Source organism: Pelophylax lessonae (assembly GCF_965119305.1).
Source record: "Pelophylax lessonae genome assembly, chromosome: 9".
NCBI lineage: Eukaryota > Metazoa > Chordata > Amphibia > Anura > Ranidae > Pelophylax > Pelophylax lessonae.
This window is the reverse complement of record NC_138776.1, coordinates 238,855,867-238,879,361: the sequence shown is the minus strand read 5'-3', so window position 1 is coordinate 238,879,361 and position 23,495 is coordinate 238,855,867. Positions and strand designations below refer to the sequence as shown.

The following is a 23,495-nucleotide window of genomic DNA, read 5'->3' as shown; positions in this document are numbered from 1 at the left end:
ACCAATAAAGCAGAACTGTTTTACTCTGACTCGGTGTGTCAGTGTCAGCATTTCTCTGTGTGCACACATGCATTACTCTTAAAAATTAGACCAGGGACGGGTATAACTCTATCGGCATTGTTCCAATCCAAAGCATTGTCACATGAAAAGATATAATAAAATAATTTACAAAAATGTGAGGGGGTGTACTCAATTTTGTGAGATACTGTAAGCATTTATACCCAGAATTATTGTGTTTTTCTATGATTGGAGAACACCGCAGCAGGTGAGCTAAAGTAAAAATATGTTCCTTCCTTACCCTGCTCTCAATTAAACCTGATACCCCTGAAAAGGCAAAATACAGGGTCACTTGGAAGCAAAACTGTAGGCAGCTATAATAAAAAAACACTTTTTAAATAATGACTCTTCCTTGATATTGTGCTGCACAGCAGTATCCAGAGTTCAGCTTTAATGATGTAATATATTAACAGGTTTCCTGCCATAATACAAATTTAATGGCAATTATATACTTAGTATTTCAACAGAATCAGATGGTCAACTCCTGCAGTATTTATGTTAGAATGCTTCATAAAAGCTCCTGTTTATGTTGGCAATGAATGAGTAAACTGGGCTTGGTACATTTATCTTGGTCTTTAGGAGATCTGCCCTCCACCTTAAATCCCACACCTTGTGGTATGATGTGAAGCATCGCTGGCCAGTAATTTATCAAAGTATGTAGCTACAGAACAATCATGTTCCAGCAACAGAAGAGGCAGCAACAGGTTGACCAGGAACAAGGCTGCACATAAACATTAAACACGTTCCTGGTGTGCAATTCATTGTATATTTCCTTACAGCTTCACTTAGCAAAAACATGAATCAAAATATGCCAGGCTAGGCACGAATATTATTTTACATCATTATCACAAAAGGGAGTTCTTCCTCTCCAATCCAGAGAAGTGAAGGCTGCATGCCGGTCTTGGATTTATCCACATCTGTGATCCTGATGAGTCAGCATGTGACTATTTTAAGGCTTTTAAAGGATTTAAAGTCCAGAGTCCATTGCAGTCTCTCAGCTGGTAGCAGAGGTATTTTTTGCTGCAGCCTTTGAAGGTGCCGTCTTTTTCTGTGAGAGCTTCTTTCCAGCCTGGGTCATCATAAGTGTGTCTCTCTTCTCGATATTTCGTAACTGCTTCTTGCGGGCTCGCTTCAGCTTCGCTGGGTTTCGGATCTGAGTGGTGAGGGGAAAAAAAAAAAAAAAAAAAACACACAAGAAAGGATTATATAAAATGTTATTATTTAAAACAGACCTGTGTCCTAAAAAATATATCCTAGTACAACAAACTGGGTTTTTGGTTTACCTGTAAAATCCTTTTTTTGGAGTACACATTATGCTGCCACCTTCAAGTGATGGGACACTAGCAAAAAGACAACAGGAACTTCCCACCCAGGCACCTCCCCTCTCAGCTAGGCTTCAGTTTTGAACACAAGAAAGAGGAGTGGGGTTCCGGTGTCCTGTGATGTACTCCAAGAAAATGAGTTTACAGGTAAAAAAAAAAAATATATAAAATCTAGTTTTCTTTATTGTACATCCCAGGATACACTGCATCTTCATATTCTTTGTAATGGGGGTGTCCCAACAAACCAACAGACCCCAAACAACCAAACCAGAACAGGTTAGAACTGCACGCAGCAGCCTGCAAAACATGCCAAGCAAATGCTGAGTCTGCAGAGGCCTGAAGGTCTACCTGCCAGCCTTACAAACTTGAGCTACTGAAGCTTGATGCAGAATAGCTCAGAAAGCACCAACACTCCTGGAAGAATGAACCATCACCAAGAACAGCAGAACTTTATTTCTCAAACATGCAGTCTGAAAAGCAAAGGTAACTGGTCTAATGAAAATGGTAGATTTCGAAGCTGTAGGGCCCATTCCATGCCCCTTTGGGGAGCAAAAACTTGCAAGTCAGACTGAAGAATTACAGCAGTGGCCTTTATGGCAAACCTCGACTGCATGAACCACATCCAATTCATGAATAGCCCTGTCCCTCTCATGTCTGAGGCGAAGGGCAGGAACAAAGCAACACAATAACCTGGTTAAGATGGACGAGGAAACCACCTTAGGTAGAGGGGACAGCTGACCTGTCAAGATGGATTACCAGTAACACTTTTTATTTTTACAGGCAAGAGCAGCTAGTTCTGAATCTCAGAGTTGAAGAAATGGCAACCTGAAACACAAAGGATCTCTGAAAAAGAAATTACCAAGTTGGGGTCCTAGGGAGACAAGAGTCCTGACCACTGGAACAATGCACATGAGCCCCTGTATAAAAGGCATCCAAAGAACACGAAAGAATGGGTCTCTAATAGAGAACCTCCAAGGCGGTTATCCGACTCTTGAATGTACTCAAGTACCTGGTCAACTCCAGTTGGAGAAATGCCAGGATGTGGACCACTACATAGTTAAGAGAGGATGAAGTTGCAGAGCCTCATACCAGGCAAAATAAGACTTCCAAGTCTGATGGTAAATCTTGTGAATTCAATACTCCCCTGTCCCTCGAGACCCTGGCTTTTTTTTTTATTTTACATAGTTTGTAAGGTTGAAAAAAAAAAGACATCAGTCCATCCAGTTCAACCTATGATGTGTGTGTGTGTTTGCTGTTAACCGTACATTGTATACCCCTCTATGTTGTGGTCTTTAAGGTGGCCAGCTAATAGTTTTTTAAAACTATCGATGCTCCCCGTTGAAACCACTGCTTGTGGAAGAGAATTCCACATCCTTACTGGTCTGACAGTGAAGAACCCCCTACGTATTTTAAGGTTAAACCGTTTTTCCTCTAGTTTTAGTGAGTGGCCACGTGTCTTATTGTATTCCCTTTCTCTGAAAATTTTGTACCTTATACTATGGTCATCACCAGTACAGTATTTGTACATTGATATCATATCCCCCCTCAATCGTCTCTTCTCCAGAGAGAATAAGTTCAGTGCTTGTAGTCTTTCCTCATAGCCGATGCCCTCCATTCCCCTAATTATTTTTGTTTCCCTTCTCTGGACTTTCTCCAGTTCCAGCACATCCTTCCTGAGGACCGGTGCCCAGAACTGGACAGCATACTCCAGATGTGGCCGGACCAGATTTTCGTAAAGTGGGAGAATAATCTTTTTTTCTGGAGTGAATTCCCTTTTTTATACAGGCCAGGCTTTAACTACTTCCCATCCGCGCTACAGCCTATATACCGCTGCAGCGCGGACTCACATTTTCGGGAGGCCGTCTTTATACGGCCTCCCAGTAACACGCTCCCTGCGCGCTCCCGCGAGCGCGCATCGGGGAAAATCTGTGTCGGCCGTGTCCCTTGGACACAGCCGATCACAGATCGTGGTGAATGGCCAATCACAGCGGCCATTCACCACGTGATCGGACCGTCCAATGAGAGATGATCTCATATGTAAACATATGAGATCATCTCTCATCGCCAGCGCTCCTTCCTCACACGGAGACTGCAGTGTGAGGAAGGAGGGAGAGCTGCCCAGCGCCGGGGACACAGAACAAATGTAATCAGGGCACTGATCACCAGTGCCCTGATTACTAGAGGTAAAAAAGACATACACTCAGTGCCCACCATCAATGCCCACAATCAGTGCCCATAGTGCTGTCAGTCAGTGCCCATCAGTGCCTGCTCATCTAGGCACTGATGAGCACTGACTGGCAGCACTATGGGCACTGAGTGTGGGCACTGATGGTGCTGCCCATCAGTGCTCAGTGCCACCCATCAGTGTCCGCCAGTGCCCATCCGCGCCGCCTCTCAGTGCCCAGCAGTGCCGCCTCATCAGTGCAGCCTATCAGTGCCGCCTCATCAGCGCACATCAGTGAAGGAGAAAAATTTATTTTCAAAGTTTACTCGCAGAAAATAAGAAAAACTTTTTTTTTTTCAAAATTTTCTGTCTTTTTTCTTTTTTTTTTGTAAAAAATAAAAAACCCAGAGATGATTAAATACCACCAAAAGAAAGCTCTATTTGTGTGAAAAAAATGATAAAAATTTCATATGGGTACAGTGTAGCATGACCGCGCAATTGTCATTCAAAGTGTGAGAGCGCTGAAAGCTGAAAATTGGCCTGGATGGGAAGGGGGTTTAAGTGCACAGAAGGCAAGTGGTTAAAAGTCATGCCATTAAATTCAGCAGCTGTAAAAAGGATGGAAGATTGGATCTTGCAATAGGATTTGGGTCGACCCAGCAGAGTCCATGGCTCATCCACTGATAAGTTTAGTATGTTGGAGTACCCACATTCTTCTGGGCCAGGGTTGGGGCAATCTGATTTACCAGAATGGCTTCTGTCCAAATACTGCAAAGCAGATGAGGTAGAAGCTGCAGCAGTAAAAAAGGCATAAGTTAGGGAGAACCAATCCCACGGCGTCACCAGATCATCCACCATAAACACTCAAGGGTTCTTGGTACTGGAAACCAATCTGTCCAGCTTAACGTTTAACCTGGACATCAAAAGATCCACATCTGGAATTCCCAATCTTCAGTAGAGTTCCTTTGACACCTGTGGGTGAAGAGCCCACTTCCCCAAGTTCAGTCTTAAATGGCTGAGAAAAACCACCTGCCAGTTCTCAATGCCAGGAATGTGGATGGCAAAACATCCATCTTCCTCTTGAGTGGCCTGATTCCTGGTGCCTCCCTGATGATTCATGTACACCACTGTCGCGGTATTGCCTGATTGTACCCTTACAGGGAGGCCCTTCAATTGCACTGACCAATACAACAGGGCCAGACAAATAGCCTTCAAACTCCAGGATGTTGATGGGCAACAACCTCTTCTGAGGTTGGGGGGTGTGGTTCAAACTCTACTCATGTCGGTAGGCTAACGCCACCAAGGACTTCAGTGATACAACTCCCTAGTTGGGGGAATCACTGCCCTGGGACATGTATAAGACTCAGCTGGTTTGCAAGGCAAGATATCATTGCACAGGGTGCTGTTATGCAGAGTCCGGTGCCGAATGGCAATGTTACAGCCATTTACGTGTATCCAGAGCGGGGTCTGGGTAACATTCCTCTTTGTCGCTAGCCATAGACAACAGATCCAGAATAAGCCAAACTTCTACTCCCTTATTGAACTCTTGAGAGACTAGCTGACCATTTTTTTTTTTTATAGAAACTGCAGACATGGCCATTACTGAAGACACTAGCAAAAAACCTGAAGCTATTCCTAGCTGGGAGCAGTTATGCCTGGGCAGGAATTTCTATTCAATTTTTCCCAGTGTGCAATCACCTGAATGTAGCAGCATAATTTAACATATTGAATGTGAAGATACCTTGTGTCCTGGGAAGTACGAAAAAGAAAATAAAACTATGTGCGTTTTCAAATACTTACTTAAACCCAGAGGCGTAACTAGAACCTTCAGGGCCCCGGTGCAAGAAACCATGAAGGGCCCCCAAGACCCCTGGCTGGGGCCCTTCCCTACAAGCCTGGGGCTCTTCACGCTCGATGCGAGGCCCTTTATTATGGTCCCGAACCAGGACCCTTTCACAAGTTCTGCAAGTGGGCCTCCTTCCTGCCATCTTGGGGCCTCCCCACAGTGGTGGAATGCCAGGGCCCGGCTGCAATTGTGACCTTTGCGATCCTGGAATTTCACCCACTGGTGTCAGTAGTTTTTATTTTTTGGTATTTGAATTGAAGTATTTTTTATCATTTTATTTTTTTACAATGTCACTGACTATGACTCTGTCCATTCAGAAAAGGAAGGAGCTGGTATTACATATTTACCAACCCCTTCCTGGTTCTCTATTGTGACACATCCCCTGCAGCAGCTGGCAGGAGAGGGGAGGGAGCAGGGGGGGGTAAGCAAACAGGGGCCCAAAGACAGCAGAACACAAGTGAACTACTGGATAGGAGTGGCGGGGGCAGCATACAGAGGAACCAATCTCCTCCATTTTCCTCCTGCAGCTACAGGAGGAAAGAGGAGGACAGTGATTTCTCTACATGCTGCCCCCGCCGCCCCTCCTATCCAGATGTACAGGAGAGCCGCACAGACCCCCTGGAGCATGGGGCCCGGTTGCAATTGCAACCCCTGTAGTTACACCCCTGCTTAACCCTTATATGTCTATATGTCCAGAGGTTATTGAAGTCTAGATGCCAAGACCCAAGTTTAGCAGTGTTCAATAATTATGCATCCACTTTGTCTTCTTAAAGTATCTAAACCTAAGAACAAAATCGTAATATAATGCATCTTACCATTTATTGATTGTGGTAGCTGTATTATACCTTCACTTTCAGGCTTTATTTTTTTTTTTCTCTTTTTACCTGATGATTCTGCAATTGACAGGCTGCCCGTCTCGAGTTGACAACACACTCATTGTACTGTATCTTTGGAGAAGCAGCATGGCCACCCAAGCACAGAAAGTGTGTTAGGACAACAGAACACTTCCCCCTATACTCATTTCCAGAGGAGGGGGCATTCTGTAGTCTGCAGAGAAGTAGGAAAATGCCAACTTAACAGTCAGCACAGGCAGAGAGTACAAGATTTTACAAACTCTCTAAACTAACTCCAAAAAGCATCCTTAGCCCCTGCTGCCCTTAGCCGAGACTACCCTAGCACATCCCAGTCAGTCATTAAAATGGGCCGCACACACAAAAACTTCTGTGTAGCATCATAATAAAAAAACAATAGCGAGCAATGGTGGGGGTAAAGTGGCACAGAACCAGCTAAGTGCAGCAGACCTGGGGGGGTGTGGAGAGTTTTCAAGCTAGTTAATCGTATTTTATGTGAGGTGAATGTACCCCTGAACATGAATATCTCTTATGGTGATTAGATGATCGGGAACCATGGGTTGTTAGTGTGAAACCTGTGCAATCTTAGAATTAGGACCCTGAACAAATGCGTTGCTACTTCTCAGATGCAATGCAGGTTAATGTTCTCCAAACATGGGGAACTCTGCTTGAGATTGTTCTTCTAAATGGTCCAAGTATAAATGGGGTAAAAAATAATTCTAACACTATTTATTCAGGGCACTGTCAATACCATGGATCCTCAAACTACGGCCCTCCAGCTGTTGCGGAACTACACAACCCATGAGGCATTGTAAAACTCTTTAACGTTCACAGACATGACTAGGCATGATGGGAATTGTAGGTCCTGAACAACTGGAGGGCCATAGTTTGAAGACCCCTGGTCAATACTATCTAAATGTTTAAATGACTAAAAATATATATATATATATATATATATATATATATATATATATATATATATATATATATATATATATATATATATATATATATATATCTCTAGCCCCCCATTCCTGAAATATTGGAGACCTTCGTTTTGAGCAATCCTCCTCCTCAACCTGCAAAGGCCATCAATGGTAGGCACAGACAGCCTGGCAATCTGATAAATAACTCTCGGTGAATAAAGTGTCCTCCCAGCTTCAAAAATTAAGAGATCTCAGTGAGCATGTCTCGTAGGACGACACGAGCAGGGCGGAGCAAAGCGGTGATGTCATTAATCCTGTCTTGAGAATAGGCGGGTGTCTGTTATATGTATTTATCTTGTCTTTGCTTTTGCGTATATGCCTTAACCATTAGTAAATCATATTGGAATGTACTTCACTATTGGTATTCTCCTTTGGTGTAAGTGACACCGTCTGATATTTGTATGAGGCATTTACCCAGTGTGGATCTAAGCAGTGCTATCTGGACGCATAGCATGCTATGCCATTTTTGTTATCCCGGATTCAGTGCCATTAACCATCCATCCATTTGGGATTCGTCTCTAAAGAGTTGTTATACCTCTCTACGTTTTGTGGCTAGAATTTCTGGTAAGCAGCTGTGTGGATCTGTGGTGACTGGTGCACAACAGAGGTGTGGGTTATGAAGAAATAATTTCATCTCACAGTGGATTACTGATAAATATTTTATGGCAGGGCTCGACAAACCCTGGGCGCCAGGTGGCATTGGCGACTAGAATTAGCGGCCTGGCACCTGGGTTACATTGCCGGAGGGGTCTTGTCGCCAGACATCCCAAGTCTCCTGCGAGTTGCGGGAGTCTCCCGCATTTGGACTGCGGCTCCCCGATACCCGCAAATGCCGCGCCCGCATGCAGGAGAATCCTGCACCTCGCAGAAGAATTGGCATGTCAGGCGAAAGAACGGTGTCTGTCAGCTGTTACAGCTCTGTCCTGTCACAGGAGGAGTGATAATAAATCCGCCTGTGAGAGGAGAGATACAGGAAGCATGGGCTCTGTATGCTTCCTACTGCGCCGCTCTGTTATCTCTGTCAGCATTTCCCGCCAGCAGTAAGTAACATGTGCTAGGGGTGCAACAAGCCCCCAGCACATAATTGTAAATATCCCAGCATGTCCAGTGTTTCTGACTCCTACCACCATCACCAATTCAAACCACTGAATTCGTCATGATGATTGGAGTGTTCCTTTAGTTGTCTCTCAGAAGTAAACACGGGTCGAATGCCGGGCAACATCAGCTGGTTCAATAAAAACTGTCCGCCACTGGGCCGTGTGTATGGCAGCCGGTCCGACAGAAGCCGGCAATTCGGCATGAGCGAAAAAAACAAACTGGCTCCTAACTTTTTTAGCTGGCTCCTAGATTTCAAGCAAATTTGTCAAGCCCCGTTTTATGGCACATTTGAATGTTTTGTGAAAGTGACAACGCAACACATTTTGGTTATTCTTAAAGAAGGGGAAAAAAAACATAAAAAAAAACAAACAAACTTACCACTTGCACAATTTCCGCTTTGCGCTCATTTTCCTGGCGGCGTCTCAAATTCTCCTCTCGCCTCTGCCTCTTTTCCTGCAGACACACAAGGGAAGTTGTCAGTCAAAAACTGAACTACAGGAAAACCACCAAATACACAGGTGAAATACATATATGGGAGCCGTTTAACCCGCCAACAGATTTGTATTTCTGTTTATCCAGTTTTGGAGATTTACACAGCAAAGTTCTGTCTAGCAGAGAAGAGACTTGATATTTCTCCGCTGCAAGTACCATTTAGAGACAGCAAGACCCCCAACGTCATATCTTTGAAACGCGTTGGGCACTTACCTCAACAGAGCGGTATCCTTCTGTCCATTGACTGTATGAATTACACCAAGCTTGCCAATTGTTTTTAACCATTTACATTTGTATTTGTATATGTTATTATTTTTCAATAAAATTACTATTATATTTTTTTTGTATCTATTTTCGTGCCTTAAAAGTCCCACCCCAAGGGGAATTTCCATTTTTGACCCCCAACGTCATTCATGGGAGCATCCCAGGAGGCTGCGAATGGCAGGAGGTGTCTCACCTGGGCGAGAATGTTGGAAAAAAGGGGCCGCTGATATCAAAGTACTTTATTGAAAGTGAAAAAAAATAAAACTACCTATGGAAGAATCATGAGATGCCGTGGAAATCGCAGATCGCCGCCATTACTCGTAAAAAAAAAAAAAACAACAAAAATGACCGAAATCTTTCCCTTAGTTAGTAAACGCAATAACTTTTGCGCAAACCAATCAAAATACGCTTATTGTGATTTTTTTTTTTTACCAAAAATATGTAGCAGAAAACAAATTGGCCTAAAATGTTAAAAAAAATGTTGATTTTTACATTTTTTTTTGGGGGGGGGGGATTCCATATATAAAAAAAAAAAAAAATGTGAAAAATAGTTATTTTTTTCAAAATTGGTCGCTCTTTTTTTGTTTTTTATAGCGCGGAGGGAAGAAAAAAAAAAAAAAAAAAAAAAAAAAAAAAAAAAAAAAATCGCACAGGTGATCAAATACCACCAAAAGAAAGCTCTGTTTGTGGGGAAAAAAGGACGTAAATTTCATTTGGGTACGGCGTTGCACGACCGCGCAATTGTCAGTTAAAGTCACACAGTGCCGAATCGCAAAAAGTGGCCCGGCATAAGACAGCAAAATCCTCCGGTGGTAAAGTGGTTACTCTCAGCAAAAAGAATTGTGAATTCTCATTTTATCCAGAATCTAGCAGCTCTAGCTTTCATAAAGTCTGTATTTGCATGAATGTTCAGTGCATGTTTTTTTTTTATATATATTAACCCCTAAATCATTTTTCCAGAAAGAAATGTATTCAATCAGAAGGGATGAACTCACTTCTTTTTCTCGTCGTTTTTCATCTTTTAGCTGTTGGGCTAAACTTTTGAGCATCTTCTTTTCCTGGCGCCCTTTCATTTTCAGCTCCCAGGATGTGCGGAGTGGGCGGTCTTTTACCATGTCAGAGAACCTGGGCATAAAACAAAGAAATGCTTTTTTTTTTTTATTTATTTTTTTTTAAATAAAAAGACAAAAAGAATATAATCAGAGGTTAAAGCTGAAACTTTTTTTTTTTTTTTTGTTTTTTCTTCTCGGGTCTGGAGGAGTTTTACTAAACACATTTGTTTGGTAATGATGCGTATCCCATTACCTGCAGGCAGTTGAGGTGTATCCCATTACCTGCAGGCTGATGAGGTGCATCCCATTACCTGCAGGCTGACGAGGTGTATCCCATTACCTGCAGGCTGACGAGGTGTATCCCATTACCTGCAGGCTGATGAGGTGTATCCCATTACCTGCAGGCTGATGAGGTGTATCCCATTACCTGCAGGCGGATGAGGTGTATCCCATTACCTGCAGGCGGATGAGGTGTATCCCATTACCTGCAGGCGGATGAGGTGTATCCCATTACCTGCAGGCGGATGAGGTGTATCCCATTACCTGCAGGCGGATGAGGTGCATCCCATTCCCTGCAGGCTGATGAGGTGCATCCCATTCCCTGCAGGCTGATGAGGTGCATCCCATTCCTGCAGGCTGATGAGGTGTATCCCATTTCTGCAGGCTGATGATGTGTATCCCATTCCTGCAGGCTGCCACTTCTTGTAAAGTCTTCCGTTCAGTGACTCCCTCATAGCTGCCAGACATTGCCCTGGTTAGGCAACTTCTGTCGCTGTAAGAGGTAACCGTCACCACTTCTAGTCTCAGAAGCCGAGCCGCTATCTTGCCCCTCTGCATAACTCCATTCTCCCACAATGCACAACATTCTGTGAATGGGTGGGGGAGACCTTGTCGTTCAAATGCTTCTCCTCCATTCACAAAGCGCAATGCATTGTGGGAGGAAAGTAACATAAGTACAACTTTTCAGACTAGCAGTGGTGACTTAACTCTCTCAGCACTGGAAGATAGCTACTGGTGAGTGGCCACTACTTACTAGGTGGAGGATCAGAAATTGGTTTACACTATTGAAATTGCACCAAGGGAAGAAGGACCACACACTACTTTGGCACTATTTTTATGGACACTATTTTTTTTTTTACAGATTCTTCAATATATGTATTGCTTTTGTGTATTAAATCATAAGGGATTTTTATTATTAATATTTTATTTTTTTGATGATAGTTTTTATACTGCACTGAGCACTTTATATCACGGCCCTACTTCATTTATTGAGTCCCAATACTATTTATATATAGCGCTCACTTTATTAAAAGCTCTGTTTTTTTGGTACTTGTTATATGCATTATATTATTTAATTTGCTCTATTTTATTTATTATTATTGCACATATTCATCTAGCACGTTGGTATCACTTATATAAGATTGCTAGAAGTATTTACCTTGTACCTTTAGTTTTGTATTTACATATACCAGTAGTAGCGCCTCATTACACATCCTATTCCATATTTGAGTATCACTACTTAAATTGAAGGCAGCTCTACACATTACAATGTTTTATACCAGGGGAAGCGCCGTACTCCTTATACTATCCTTTTATCATTGGAAATGTAGTTCCAAAACATCTGGGGTGCCAAGGCTCGCCATCACTGACCTATAGGCACACAATTCCATGCCGTACAATCTCAAGATTAGGATCACCTTGACTGCATAACCTAAAATCTCAGAAGATGCCAGAACACCGGGACATTAGGACTGAGCAATGGGCTGATGTACTTGATGTCATCATTTACCAATGCTTGATTTTGAGTGTTGCCTGCAGGGCGGCACAGTGGTGTAGTGGTTAGCACTTTCACCTAGCAGCAAGAGGGTCGCTGGTTCGAATCCCAACCATGACACTACCTGCCTGGAGTTTGCATGTTCTCCCTGTGCCTGCGTGGGTTTCCTCCGGGTACTCTGGTTTCCTCCCACACTCCAAAAGACATGCTGGTAGGTTAATTGGATCCTGTATAAAAAAAAATTGGCCCTACTGTGTATGAATGTGAGTTAGGGACCTTAGATTGTAAGCTCCTTGAGGGCAGGGACTGATGTGAATGTGCAATGTATATGTAAAGCACTGCGTAAATTGACAGCGCTATACAAGTACCTGAAATAAATAAAAATAAATAAGACTTATGGATAAAGTTGGGGGCAGTTGTCCACAGTGACGTGAGCTACTCTGGGTACCTCTGTTTAACACCAAACAAAATCCTTAAGGTATATGTAGACCCTAAAATGAATGCCATTCAGGTTATTAAAGCACTGTGCATCAGACAATTGCCTTTTTTTTCCATTAAAATATTGATTTTTATCTTTTTTCATCCTCAGTACTGCTGATTTCCTTTAGCACTACACATCATTGCTCCGGACCAGGTTCCTAGTAGACATTGATGGGAATGCCCGTGCAATCTAGATCAGTACTGCTGCTTGCAGCCTCCACCAGGGGTGCATTTGACAACAAAGGAGCACAACAGGAAAATACAGCACTGTCACCCCATAAAAGGAAGTGCCTGAACAGTGGCCTCAATGGGCAGGATCACTGGGTGTTTTATTGAAAGCTGCAGAGTTAAAGTGGAACTTCTGCTTTAAATACTGCTGACCCCTTGACCACATTTGGCATGTCGATTTTTGGGGGAGGGGGAGCAGGTACCTAGATTTGACAGGTACCAGCCCCCACTTGTGCTCGGGCCGCCTAGACGCTCAAGGGGAAGTTCTCCTCTCCCTGCAATCTTCTGGGACACGTCACAGGTCCCAGAAGATTGCCCGGCCATTCACAACGCGCACGAGCAGCGCGCACCCCGGCTGTGAAGCCGCAAGCTGTCACAGCCGGATGCCCACAGCAGAGATGCCGGCGCCGCAGAGAGGAGAGGGAGAAGAGTGAGGGTTCGGGCAGCCGCATCACTGGATGGTGGGACAGTTGAGTTTCTGTTTATTAAAAGCCAGCAGATACACTTTTTTTTTTTTTTTAATAAACACAAAAATAAATGGAACCTTGCTTTAACTTCATTTTCAAAAACATTTTGTGACAAAACCAACTTCAAAAAAACTCGCCATGCCTCTTATTAAATACCTTACACTGCCTACTTTTCAAAAAGGGGTCTTTGGGGGATATTTGTACTGTCCTGGCATTTGACGCCATCGCTCGATTTATTCTCCCTGGAGAAGAGACGCCTGAGGGGGGACATGATAGCAATTTATAAATATCTCAATGGGGATCTCAGCTTAGAAAAAAAGCTGTTCAGTTGAAGGGATTGCATGAGGACTCGAGGGCATACAATGCGATTAGAGGAGAAGCGTTTTAACCTCAGGCAACGTGAGGGGTTCTTTACTGTTATTGCTACAAGATTGTGGAATTCTCTACCACAAGAGGTGGTTTCTGCGGGTAGTATGGTGGCTTTCAAAAGACTCTTAGACTTACATCTCAAGGATCAGAACATTCAGGGCTATGTGAGATGATTACAGCCACACACACCTACACAGGTTGAACTGGATGGACTATTGTCTTTATTCAACCTCACCTACTATGTAACTATGTCAGTACATCAGGATCGATCGATTTTCAGACATAGTATAGAAACACCATAGTTTGTGAACAGACTAAATTATTAGGGATGCACCAACCCAACTTTTCTAGTCCCGATACCCTGGCTTTGTGTATCTGCCGATACCGATCTGGAACTACACACATACACAATATGCATGCGGCTGCAGTACAGAGCAAAGCCGCTGCATCATGTGTGTGGCTCCTCCATTCACAGGCGGAGTGCATCTGATATCACTCCGCCTGTGAGCCAGACCTATACAGGAAGTAGCGGCTACGTGCATAGCTGAGCCGGTGTAACGTTAGAAAAGCAGACCCCGTGAGAAATGCATACCCTCGTCACTCCCTGTGAGGAACAGCTGAGCAGCGTAGCAGTGCGCATGCTCACAGCCCCGGATACGTAATTGAACAGCTGAGGAGCTTACTAGTGCGCATGGGTATGAAATTATGACGGCAGTGTGTGTAGCGTTACACCACATCAGCTGTTGCGGCGGTTACATTAAAACAGCTCGGTTGCAATATGAGTCATCTCCGCTCCTATCCCTGTCACTTCCCTGATCTTGGCTAGTGAATATAAAAGCGGCGGCGGGTGTATGAAATCTAAATGAACGGAGATCTCGGATCTGTGATTTATCTTTTCATACACCCGCCGCCGCTTTTATATTTACTAGCCCAGATCAGGGACAAGTGACAGGGACAGGAGCGGAGATGACTCATTTACTGTAAACGCCGCAACAGCTGAGGCGGTGTAACGTTACACACACTGCCGTGAAAAATCCATACCCTCCGAGCATGCGCACTAGTCAGCTCCTCAGCTGTTCAATGACGTAGGTGCACCGGAAGTGACGAGGGTATGGATTTTTTACGGGTATGGATTTTTCACGGAACACCAGGACTCAGCAAAACCGGATCGGCGGCTCCGTGCAGGTAAGGGACGGCTGAGCCGGGACTCAGCAAAACCGGATCGGCGGCTCCGTGCAAGTAAGGGACAGCTGAGCCGGGCCTCAGCAAAACCGGATCGGCGGCTCCGTGCAGGTAAGGGACGGCTGAGCCGGGACTCAGCAAAACCGGATCGGCGGCTCCGTGCAGGTAAGGGACGGCTGAGCCGGGACTCAACAAAACCGGATCGGCGGCTCCGTGCAGGTAAGGGACGGCTGAGCCGGGACTCAGCAAAACCGGATCGGCGGCTCCGTGCAGGTAAGGGACGGCTGAGCCGGGACTCAGCAAAACCGGATCGGCGGCTCCGTGCAGGTAAGGGACGGCTGAGCCGGGACTCAGCAAAACCAGATCGGCGGCTCCGTGCAGGTAAGGGACGGCTGAGCCGGGACTCAGCAAAACCGGATCGGCGGCTCCGTGCAGGTAAGGGACAGCTGAGCCGTGACACAGCAAAACCGGATCGGCGGCTCCGTGCAAGTAAGGGACGGCTGAGCCTGGTCTCAGCAAAACCGGATCGGCGGCTCCGTGCAAGTAAGGGACGGCTGAGCCGGGACTCAGCAAAACCGGATCGGCCCGTGGATCGGTAAATTTTACCGATCCACCTATTTTGACAGTATCGGCGCCCGATATCTGATCGGTGCATCCCTATAAATTATATGCTCTAATTTAGGTTATTTCTACCAAAGAAATGTAGCAGTATGCATTTTGGCCTAAATTTATAAAGAAAGATCATTTATTTGCAAAATGCTATAACAGAAACGAAGAAAAAAGGGTTTCTTTTTAGGAGTTTTTTTTTTTTCAAAATGTTTTTTTTTTTTTTTATTAATTTAGCAAAACATAACAACCCAGTGTTGCTTAAATTCCACCAAAAGAAAGCTCTTTTTTTGTGGGGGGAAAAAAAAAAAATGCTAAAAATGGAATTTGGGTACAGTGTAACATCCAAAGTGTGACAGCGCTGAAAGCTAAAAATTGGCCTAGGCAGGGAGGGGGTAACATTGGCCTGGGGGGCAACCCTAATCATGACATGGATACAACCACATGACAGACACTTCCTATTGGATGTCCAGCACTGGGGCCCTTTCAGGACGTCATCAGACGAGGTAGGGGCCCGGCCTTCTCGGGCTCGATCATACCCCTGGAACTGGTGGTGAGGGACATGGAGGGTGGGACTTAGGTGAGTACAGTAGACATCAAAGGGTAAGTGGGGGCAGAAAAGCTCTTAGGATGGGTTAGAGGTAGGTAGGAGGGGGTGGGAATACATAGTTTTATCCCTGAGTGCAGGTTTAGGAATAGCAGTGCTCTCACCTCTTCTTGTTTTCCTTCCACACACGTCCAGATTTCGGTTTGCCCCGAGGGATGTTCTTAGCAATACTTTTCTTTTTGGGGCCAACCTTCTCCTTGCCTTGTCCAGTCTGGACCTGTGCTGGTCTCTCTGCCACTCTATCACCCCCAGTGAGGATAGGGTGACAAAGGGACGCCCCCTTCTGGTCATTTGATGTCTTGTCATCTATCCCTACCATCTTCTCCTCTTCTAGTGTCTCCTCCAGCTTCTCCTCACCCTGATTCCCATTGAGCTCTTCCTCCATCTGCTCTACTTTCTCCACCTTGTCCTTCTCCACTCCCTCCTGAGACTCTCCCCCCATCTTCTCCACCTTGTCCTCTCCTTTTATCTTCTTCCCCTCCACCTCTGCCCCGCTATGTTCTTCTGCTTTGTCTTCCTCTTGGGTTCCTCTCCTCCTACTTCTCCTCAGAGGAGTAGCTGTAGCTTTACACGTCCCCTCCATGGCAGTAAAGACTTCTCCGCTTACTTATGTCCCTCTGCGCTCGCCGTAATCTACAGCAGCTACACGTGGTTGTTAGGTATGCGCCTCCAGCGGCGCGAGGTGATGACGTCAATACACGTATGAACGTCCCAGAGCGTCGTCTCCTAGGAATCGGCGGAAGCTTCCTGAGCGCCATATTGGTACACCCGGAAGTCACTTTGAGTGCAGCTTGTGTTTTTTTTTTTTTGGTTGTTTACTGGGGTCCTATGATCAGGGATGGACCAGGCTGATAAAAGCGAGCTTTGAATTGTAAAAGAAGCTAGAGACATGTAGAACATTTACCAAAACTTGAATTTAAATCTATTCATATATACTGTATATTCATGCATGAAGCATGGGAGACAAACCATTTTTTTTTTTTTTTAAAGCGGAACTAACTTCATCAATTTAACTGTTTAACCTTTTTAGGACCGGAAGGATAATCGATATTAGTAAAAAAAGAGCGAAAGTTTTGCGAAAAATTGAAATTTTTTTCTTTGACTGTTAAAAAATATCCAATATATTCAATTTTTGTCATATATTTAGGCCAAAATGTATTTAGCTACATGTCTTTGACAAAAAAAATTCTCAATGAGCGTATTTTTATCCGCTTTAAGACCGGAAGATTTTACCCCTTAATGACCAGGCCATATTTTGCGATTCGGCACTGCGTTAGGTTAACAGACAATTGTGCGGTCGTGTGACGCTGTACCCAAATAAAAGTGATGTCCTTTTTTTCCCACAAATAGAGCTTTCTTTTGGTGGTATTTGATCTCCTCTGCGATTTTTATTTTTTGCGCTATAAACAAAAAAAAAGAGTGAAAATTCAGAAAAAAACAATATTTTTCACATTCATCTATATAACATTCCCCCCAAAAAAATTAAAAATCTTTTAACATTTTTGGCCAGTTTGTTTTCTGCTACATATTTTTGGTAAAAAAAAATCGCAATAAGCGTACTTTGATTGGTTTGCCCAAAAGTTATCGCGTCTACTAACTAGGGGAAGGATTTATGTCATTTTCATTGTTTTGTTTTTTTACTAGTAATGGCAGCGATCTGCGATTTTTAGTGGGACTGCGACATTGCGGCGGACAGATCGGACCCCTAACTGACATTTTTGACACTTTTGGGGGGACCAGTGACATTACTACAGTAATCAGTGCTATATATATGCACTGTTACTGTAAAAATGACACTGGCAGGGAAGGGGTTAACTTTATTGGAGAGGGAGGGGTTAATGTATGCCTGGTGCTTACTGACATGTGTGGGGGGAGGTGACCATGTGACACAAGGACAGATCCAGCTGAACCCTGCAATCTGACCCTGCCTGTCACTTAGGAGATCCGCCCGCTTGTGTTTACACAGGCGGGCGGATCTCCACACTAGATCCCCGACGATCGGGGAAGAGCAGCGGCGATCTCCACTGCTCCTCCCCTGGCCCGACTCCCGCTGTGACTGAATACAGTGGGAGCGAGCCTCCGGCGGCGCGTGCGCCGCCAGGAAAGGGGAGTGTCTGACGACGTAGTACTACGTCGTCAGACGATAACGAGCCACTCTGCCGCAGTAATATTACTGCAGGCAGACGTAAAGTGGTTAAAGACTGACAAAGTGGAAACCCTAAATCAAAAAACACAACAAAAACATCCAGGAATGTACCTATGGCCTTATGTAAAGCAACAAATAGAGAAATGGTAATGATTAAGCACAAGATGTATGTGTGAAACGCATCTACGTGACCCTATGTTGGTGTCTTTGGTGTCATCACTTTGTAAGCACTTTGGAAATTAAAGGCAATTGGAATTCCTGGATGTGCGGCCGTTTCTTTTCTTACAACAAATAGAGAAAAATGCTATGTTTACAGTACAGAATAATAATCAGAATAAACTTTACTGACATCATAACACCCGTACAAAATGGCTCAGAATTTGTTGCACTGGGGTTTGCGTTTGGTTGTGTGAATTATTGTATATGGATGGCAATGACATCCGTCATAGTGCCCCTGATGACGTCACTTCTGACAAAATGCATAGGGCGGAGCCACGCACACAGGCTACAGCGCATGCGTGATCATTGTTCGGCCATCTTAGGTGTTGGACACTGACCTGTTTGTGGTTTTTGATGGTACACATGCTGTTTATTAACGATTTAAATGTAAGTGCAATACTTTTTAAATTACTATGTGGAGCCTTTGTCTTGCATATATGACCCTGTGGTGCGGGTGAAGACCCGGTGGATTGGCTTTCAGGAGTCACTTGATTGGCTAGATCTGTGAATTGGCTGCCTGGAGTCATCGGAGCGGATGCTTAAATTCCTGCCATTGGATCTATTGGATAAAGTGCTCACTGACCTCCCTGAGTAAGGGGGGGGGGGGGGCACTGGCTGTCTAGTAAGCATGTTGTGTGGATATCTCCTGGGTGTCACATTCGCTATCCCTGGATTCCTTTCTCACCTGGCACAGAATTCCACATAGGACTTTTTTTCATTTGATTAAATTTTTTTGTGCACAATTTCACAAATTTTAAAAACTTTTTTCACTTGCTCAAATGACATGAATGACACTTTTTGTTTGAAAAGCATTTTAAGAAGTAAAGTGCGGGAAATAAAAATACACAACTTTGATATAACGTCTTTATTATACAAGATTTTTATATAACAAATTTAATGTAAAAGTATAATAATATACATTAATTTCTTCAGTACGTATGTTCTTATAAATTTGCCTATAGGTTGGTGTGTATAGTAGGCATAATGCTGACGCCAAAAAGGAACTTTAACTTCGCTCCGCCATAACTAATGTAACTAATGTAACTAAAATAGCATCAAAGCCCAGCTTTCCAGCAGGATCGGATCGGATAGTGGCAGGTGTCACTGCTGCCACCCGCTGCTCCATAGGGGTGAATAGAGGGTGACCTGTCAGAGCCCCGCTCTCCTCTATGGGAGATTGGATGAAAATGGACCACCTGTCTGTTTTCATCCGATCCTCCAGATGGATGGAAAATAGGGTTACTATTCGTCTGGATTTCACGGACAGGATCGGATCGGATGGATTTGGCGGGCAGGATCGGATCGGATAGTAGCGGGTGTCACTGCTGCCACCCGCTGCTCCATAGGGGTGAATAGAGGGTGACCTGTCAGAGCCCCGCTCTCCTCTATGGGAGATTGGATGAAAATGGACCACCTGTCTGTTTTCATCCGATCCTCCAGATGGATGGAAAATAGGGTTACTATTCGTCTGTATTTCACGGACAGGATCGGATGGATTTGGCGGGCAGGATCGGATAGTAGCGGGTGTCACTGCTGCCACCCGCCGCTCCATAGGGGTGAATGGAGGGTGACCTGTCAGAGCCCCGCTCTCCTCTATGGGAGATTGGATGAAAATGGACCACCTGTCTGTTTTCATCCGATCCTCCAGATGGATGGAAAATAGGGTTACTATTCGTCTGGATTTCACGGACAGGATCGGATGGATTTGGCGGGCAGGATCGGATAGTAGCGGGTGTCACTGCTGCCACCCGCCGCTCCATAGGGGTGAATGGAGGGTGACCTGTCAGAGCCCCGCTCTCCTCTATGGAAAATTGGATGAAAACGGACCGTCTGTCCGTTTTCATCCAATCCGATCCTCCAGACGGATGGAAAATAAGGTTACCATTCGTCTGGATTTCAGAAAGGATCGGATCGGATAGCAGCGGGTGTCAGCGGACATGTCACCACTGACATCCGCTGCTCCATAGGGGTCCGCCTGAAAAACTGACAGGCGGACCTGATCGGAAAGCCCATGTGAAAGGGGCCTAAAGCCCCGTACACAGGTACCGATTGTCGGCCGTAAATATTCGGCCGCTGAACGATCGGCCGATTGTCGGCTTGTTAGTATGATGCTTTTGACAGCCGACAGCGCATTTTCGGCCGAACAGAATCTGTCCTGCAGGCATTAAAATTTTTGTACGCCGACAACAGAACGGCCGATTGTTCGCCAGTCAGTACAGATTTCGGCCGACAGACAGCAGATTTGCAAGACTGGGCATGCTCAGAAAAGAAAAAACACACGGAAAGTTAACCATCACCAGCAAAATTCGTGTGCAGTCTTTTGCAGTTTTCAACAGACACGACAGCCCTGGACAAAAGACGGCCGATCGTTCGGCCGACAATCGGTACGTGTGTACGGGGCTTAACAGAACAAGCTGAAGATAAAATTCTGATTGCTTGCCATGCACAGCTGCTGGAGATTCTGGCTGCTCCAGTTTTGATTATTGTTCACAGTGGCAGTTACCTACAGCTACTTTCACACCTGAGGCCCAGCTTGATATGGAACATACTGTATTCCAAAAATATATAAAAAAATATATAGAAAATATTACGTAGAAAGTGATAAAAAAAATTGATTGACTTGTGTATATTAACCTTTACCTGTCAGTGTCACATTAAAAAAAAGTCACATAAAAGTAAGTGGCATAATTTAACTAAAAATAATACGTCTATCTTGGAATGGTAAGCAATAATGCAAAGTAATTAGATATAACTGCATGCTGCTTGCAAAAACATGAGTTAAAGTAAACCTGTCAAGGTAGAAATATAGAAGATAATTCTGCTGAATTAATTTTAAAAGGGCTGGACCACCATCCTTCTCCTTACTAAGTCCTACAACAAAGCATGTAGCCAGTAAAGGCAGATTCCATCCAACTGTGCATACTTAGTCTGGGACAGTAGGTCACTTATGGCGCTTTTCCACTGCATGGAACCGAACGGTTCGGCTCGCTTTTGTGCTTTTCCACTGCTGGTACCGCATGGTACGGTGTTGGAATAGTTCGGTACGGCGACGCTTTTCCACTGCATGGAACCGAACGGTACGGCTCTCTATAACAGTACCACCTCGATTGTGGTTCCAAGAGGTACCATACCCCACAATCCTTTGCATGCAGTCACTACTAGCCACTGATTGGTCAGAGAATCGTTGTTATACCACCCACTTACTTTAGTACTACTTTAGTGGAAAAAAGCAAACCAAACCGTACCGAACCGTTCCAACACCATACCATGCGGTACCATGCAGTGGAAAACCAAACCGGGCCAAAGCAGGGCCGAGTAGAGCCAAGCCGGTACTTGCAGTGGAAAAGTGCCTTTATGACAAGGGAAGAAGTGGGGATTTAGAATATAGATCACATTGAAGCTGAACTCCAAGCAGATATAAAAGACCAAATTATTATTTTAGGCTTCTATTTAACTTCTTGCTGACCACCCACCTTAGTATTACTGCAGCAGGGTGGCTTGGCTGCGCAAAATCACGTATATCTATGTGATTTTGTGCACGAGGTCTTGGCGGCGCTCGCGAGCCGCCAGAGCCGTGCTCCCGCTGTGTGTAGACACAGCGGAAGGCGAGCCGCGGGAGGATTGCCGCCGGCCTCCCCCAATCGTCAGGTAAACTGACAGAAGACCCGCCTGCTTATGTAAACAAAGCAGGCGGGTCTTCTGTCACACAGGCAGGGAGAGATCAGAAGTTTCAGCAAAGCTACAACCCTGATCTCTCTGTGCCTGTCACAGAACCCATCCCCCACACAGTCAGTAAGCATTATTAGGCATACATTAACCCCTTTGATCACCCCCAGTGTTAACCCCTTCCCTGTCAGTGTCATTTATACAGTAACAGTGCATAATATTTAGCACTATAGTATAGTATCACTGGTCCCCAAAAAGTGTCAAAAATGTCAGTTAGGGGTCCGATCTGTCAGCCGCAATGTCGCAGTCCCGCTAAAAAACGCTGATCGCCGCCATTACTAATAAAAACAAAAAAAAAAATAATTCCAAAAATCCATCTCGAAGTTTGAAAAACGCTATAACGTTTACGCAAACCAATTAAAATACGCTTTTTGGGATTTTTTTTTTACCAAAAAAATATGTAGCAGAATACAAATTAGCCTAAACTGATAAAAAAAATTTGATTTTTAATTTTTTTTTTATTTGGGAATGTTTTATAGCAGAAAGTAAAAAATATGGAATTTTTTTTCCAAATTGGCGCTCTTTTTTTTGTTTATAGCGCAAAATCTAAAAACCGCAGAGGTGATCAAATACAACCAAAAGAAAGCTCTATTTGTGGGGAAATCAATTGTATTTAGGTACAGCGTTGCATAACTGCGCAACTTTTCGTTAAAGTAACGCAGTGCCGAATCGCAAAAAATGGCCTGGTCATTAAGGGTGTAAAACCTTCCGGAGCTGAAGTGGTTCAAAAATATTAATATATTTTTAAAGGCAACTAGTTAAAGTACTTGAATCTGGTATCAGATTCCTGTGATTTCAGCATTTAGCAGCATTTAGATTGAGAGTGAAGGACAGCACTAGGGGCCGCTCAGGTGTGTTGCGGTATACATGTGCAGGGCTGCTGATAAGGCAGTACAGTCAGCCCTCCTGTACTGGGCCCAGGCCCCATTAGTTCAAAAGGGGGGCCCGGACACCTGTTGAGCAGGAGGTCCAGCTGTACTGTACTATTGCAATGCAGCTTCTCCTCTTCTGCACTACAAGCGGATTGGTTCTAGTACATGCGCATAGAGTTGCCACCTCATCCCTTTAAACCAGGGCACACATTAATCATACAGGTTCTGTGGCTGATTAAGGTGGTAATTAAACTCGCTTAGTGCCTTATATTAGCCTCAGAACCTGTAAAATTAATATGTGTCCTTGTTGAGGGATGAGGTGGCAACCCTACATGCGCACTTTTCATCTGCTTTCCAGGCCTCCATGTGGGCCCCTTTACCCCCGCAGCGCTGCCAGCTGCCCTCCTCTCCCGCCGGCAGCTGCAGGAGAAGAGGCCAGCAAATATGTTATTTAATGGTCGCTTCCTTTCCTGAATGAACACAGTGAGCGATCAGTACCAATCACTCCCATGCCCATTCTGCACTGAAGCATTGTGTTTACTATGCTTCCGTTTGTGAATGCGCAAAGCCTCGGATTGCTTCCTATTCATTCATCTGTGCAGCTGAGGCTACAGAGAAAGGGACTGACAAATCTAGGTCCTTGGTCGCTTTCAGACGGGGGAAAGGGAGCCTTGTCAGGTAGATAGG

The 23,495-nt window shown here is 44.6% G+C and overlaps 1 protein-coding gene across 1 annotated transcript; it reads right to left on the bottom strand.

Moving 5' to 3' along the window:
• Positions 1-918: 918 nt before the first annotated feature.
• On the bottom strand, positions 919-16,494 carry CCDC86 (coiled-coil domain containing 86). Its single transcript, XM_082268356.1, has 4 exons — positions 15,950-16,494; positions 10,076-10,205; positions 8,703-8,777; positions 919-1,210 (listed from the first exon to the last, which is right to left on the bottom strand). The coding sequence occupies exons 1-4, from the start codon at positions 16,426-16,428 to the stop codon at positions 1,052-1,054; spliced, it is 843 nt and encodes a 280-aa protein (XP_082124482.1). The 5' UTR covers positions 16,429-16,494; the 3' UTR covers positions 919-1,051.
• Positions 16,495-23,495: the final 7,001 nt, after the last annotated feature.

What these genes read in the sequence shown, in the direction of transcription:
- CCDC86 (XM_082268356.1), bottom strand. Translation starts at nt 16,428, where the DNA reads ATGGAGGGGACGTGTAAAGCTACAGCTACTCCTCTGAGGAGAAGTAGG. An exon ending in TGGAAGGAAAACAAGAAGAG is followed by an intron (nt 10,206 to 15,949) that starts GTGAGAGCACTG and finishes TTTTATGCCCAG; the next exon opens with GTTCTCTGACATGGTAAAAG. An exon ending in AAGCGGAAATTGTGCAAGTG is followed by an intron (nt 1,211 to 8,702) that starts GTAAGTTTGTTT and finishes CTCACCACTCAG; the next exon opens with ATCCGAAACCCAGCGAAGCT.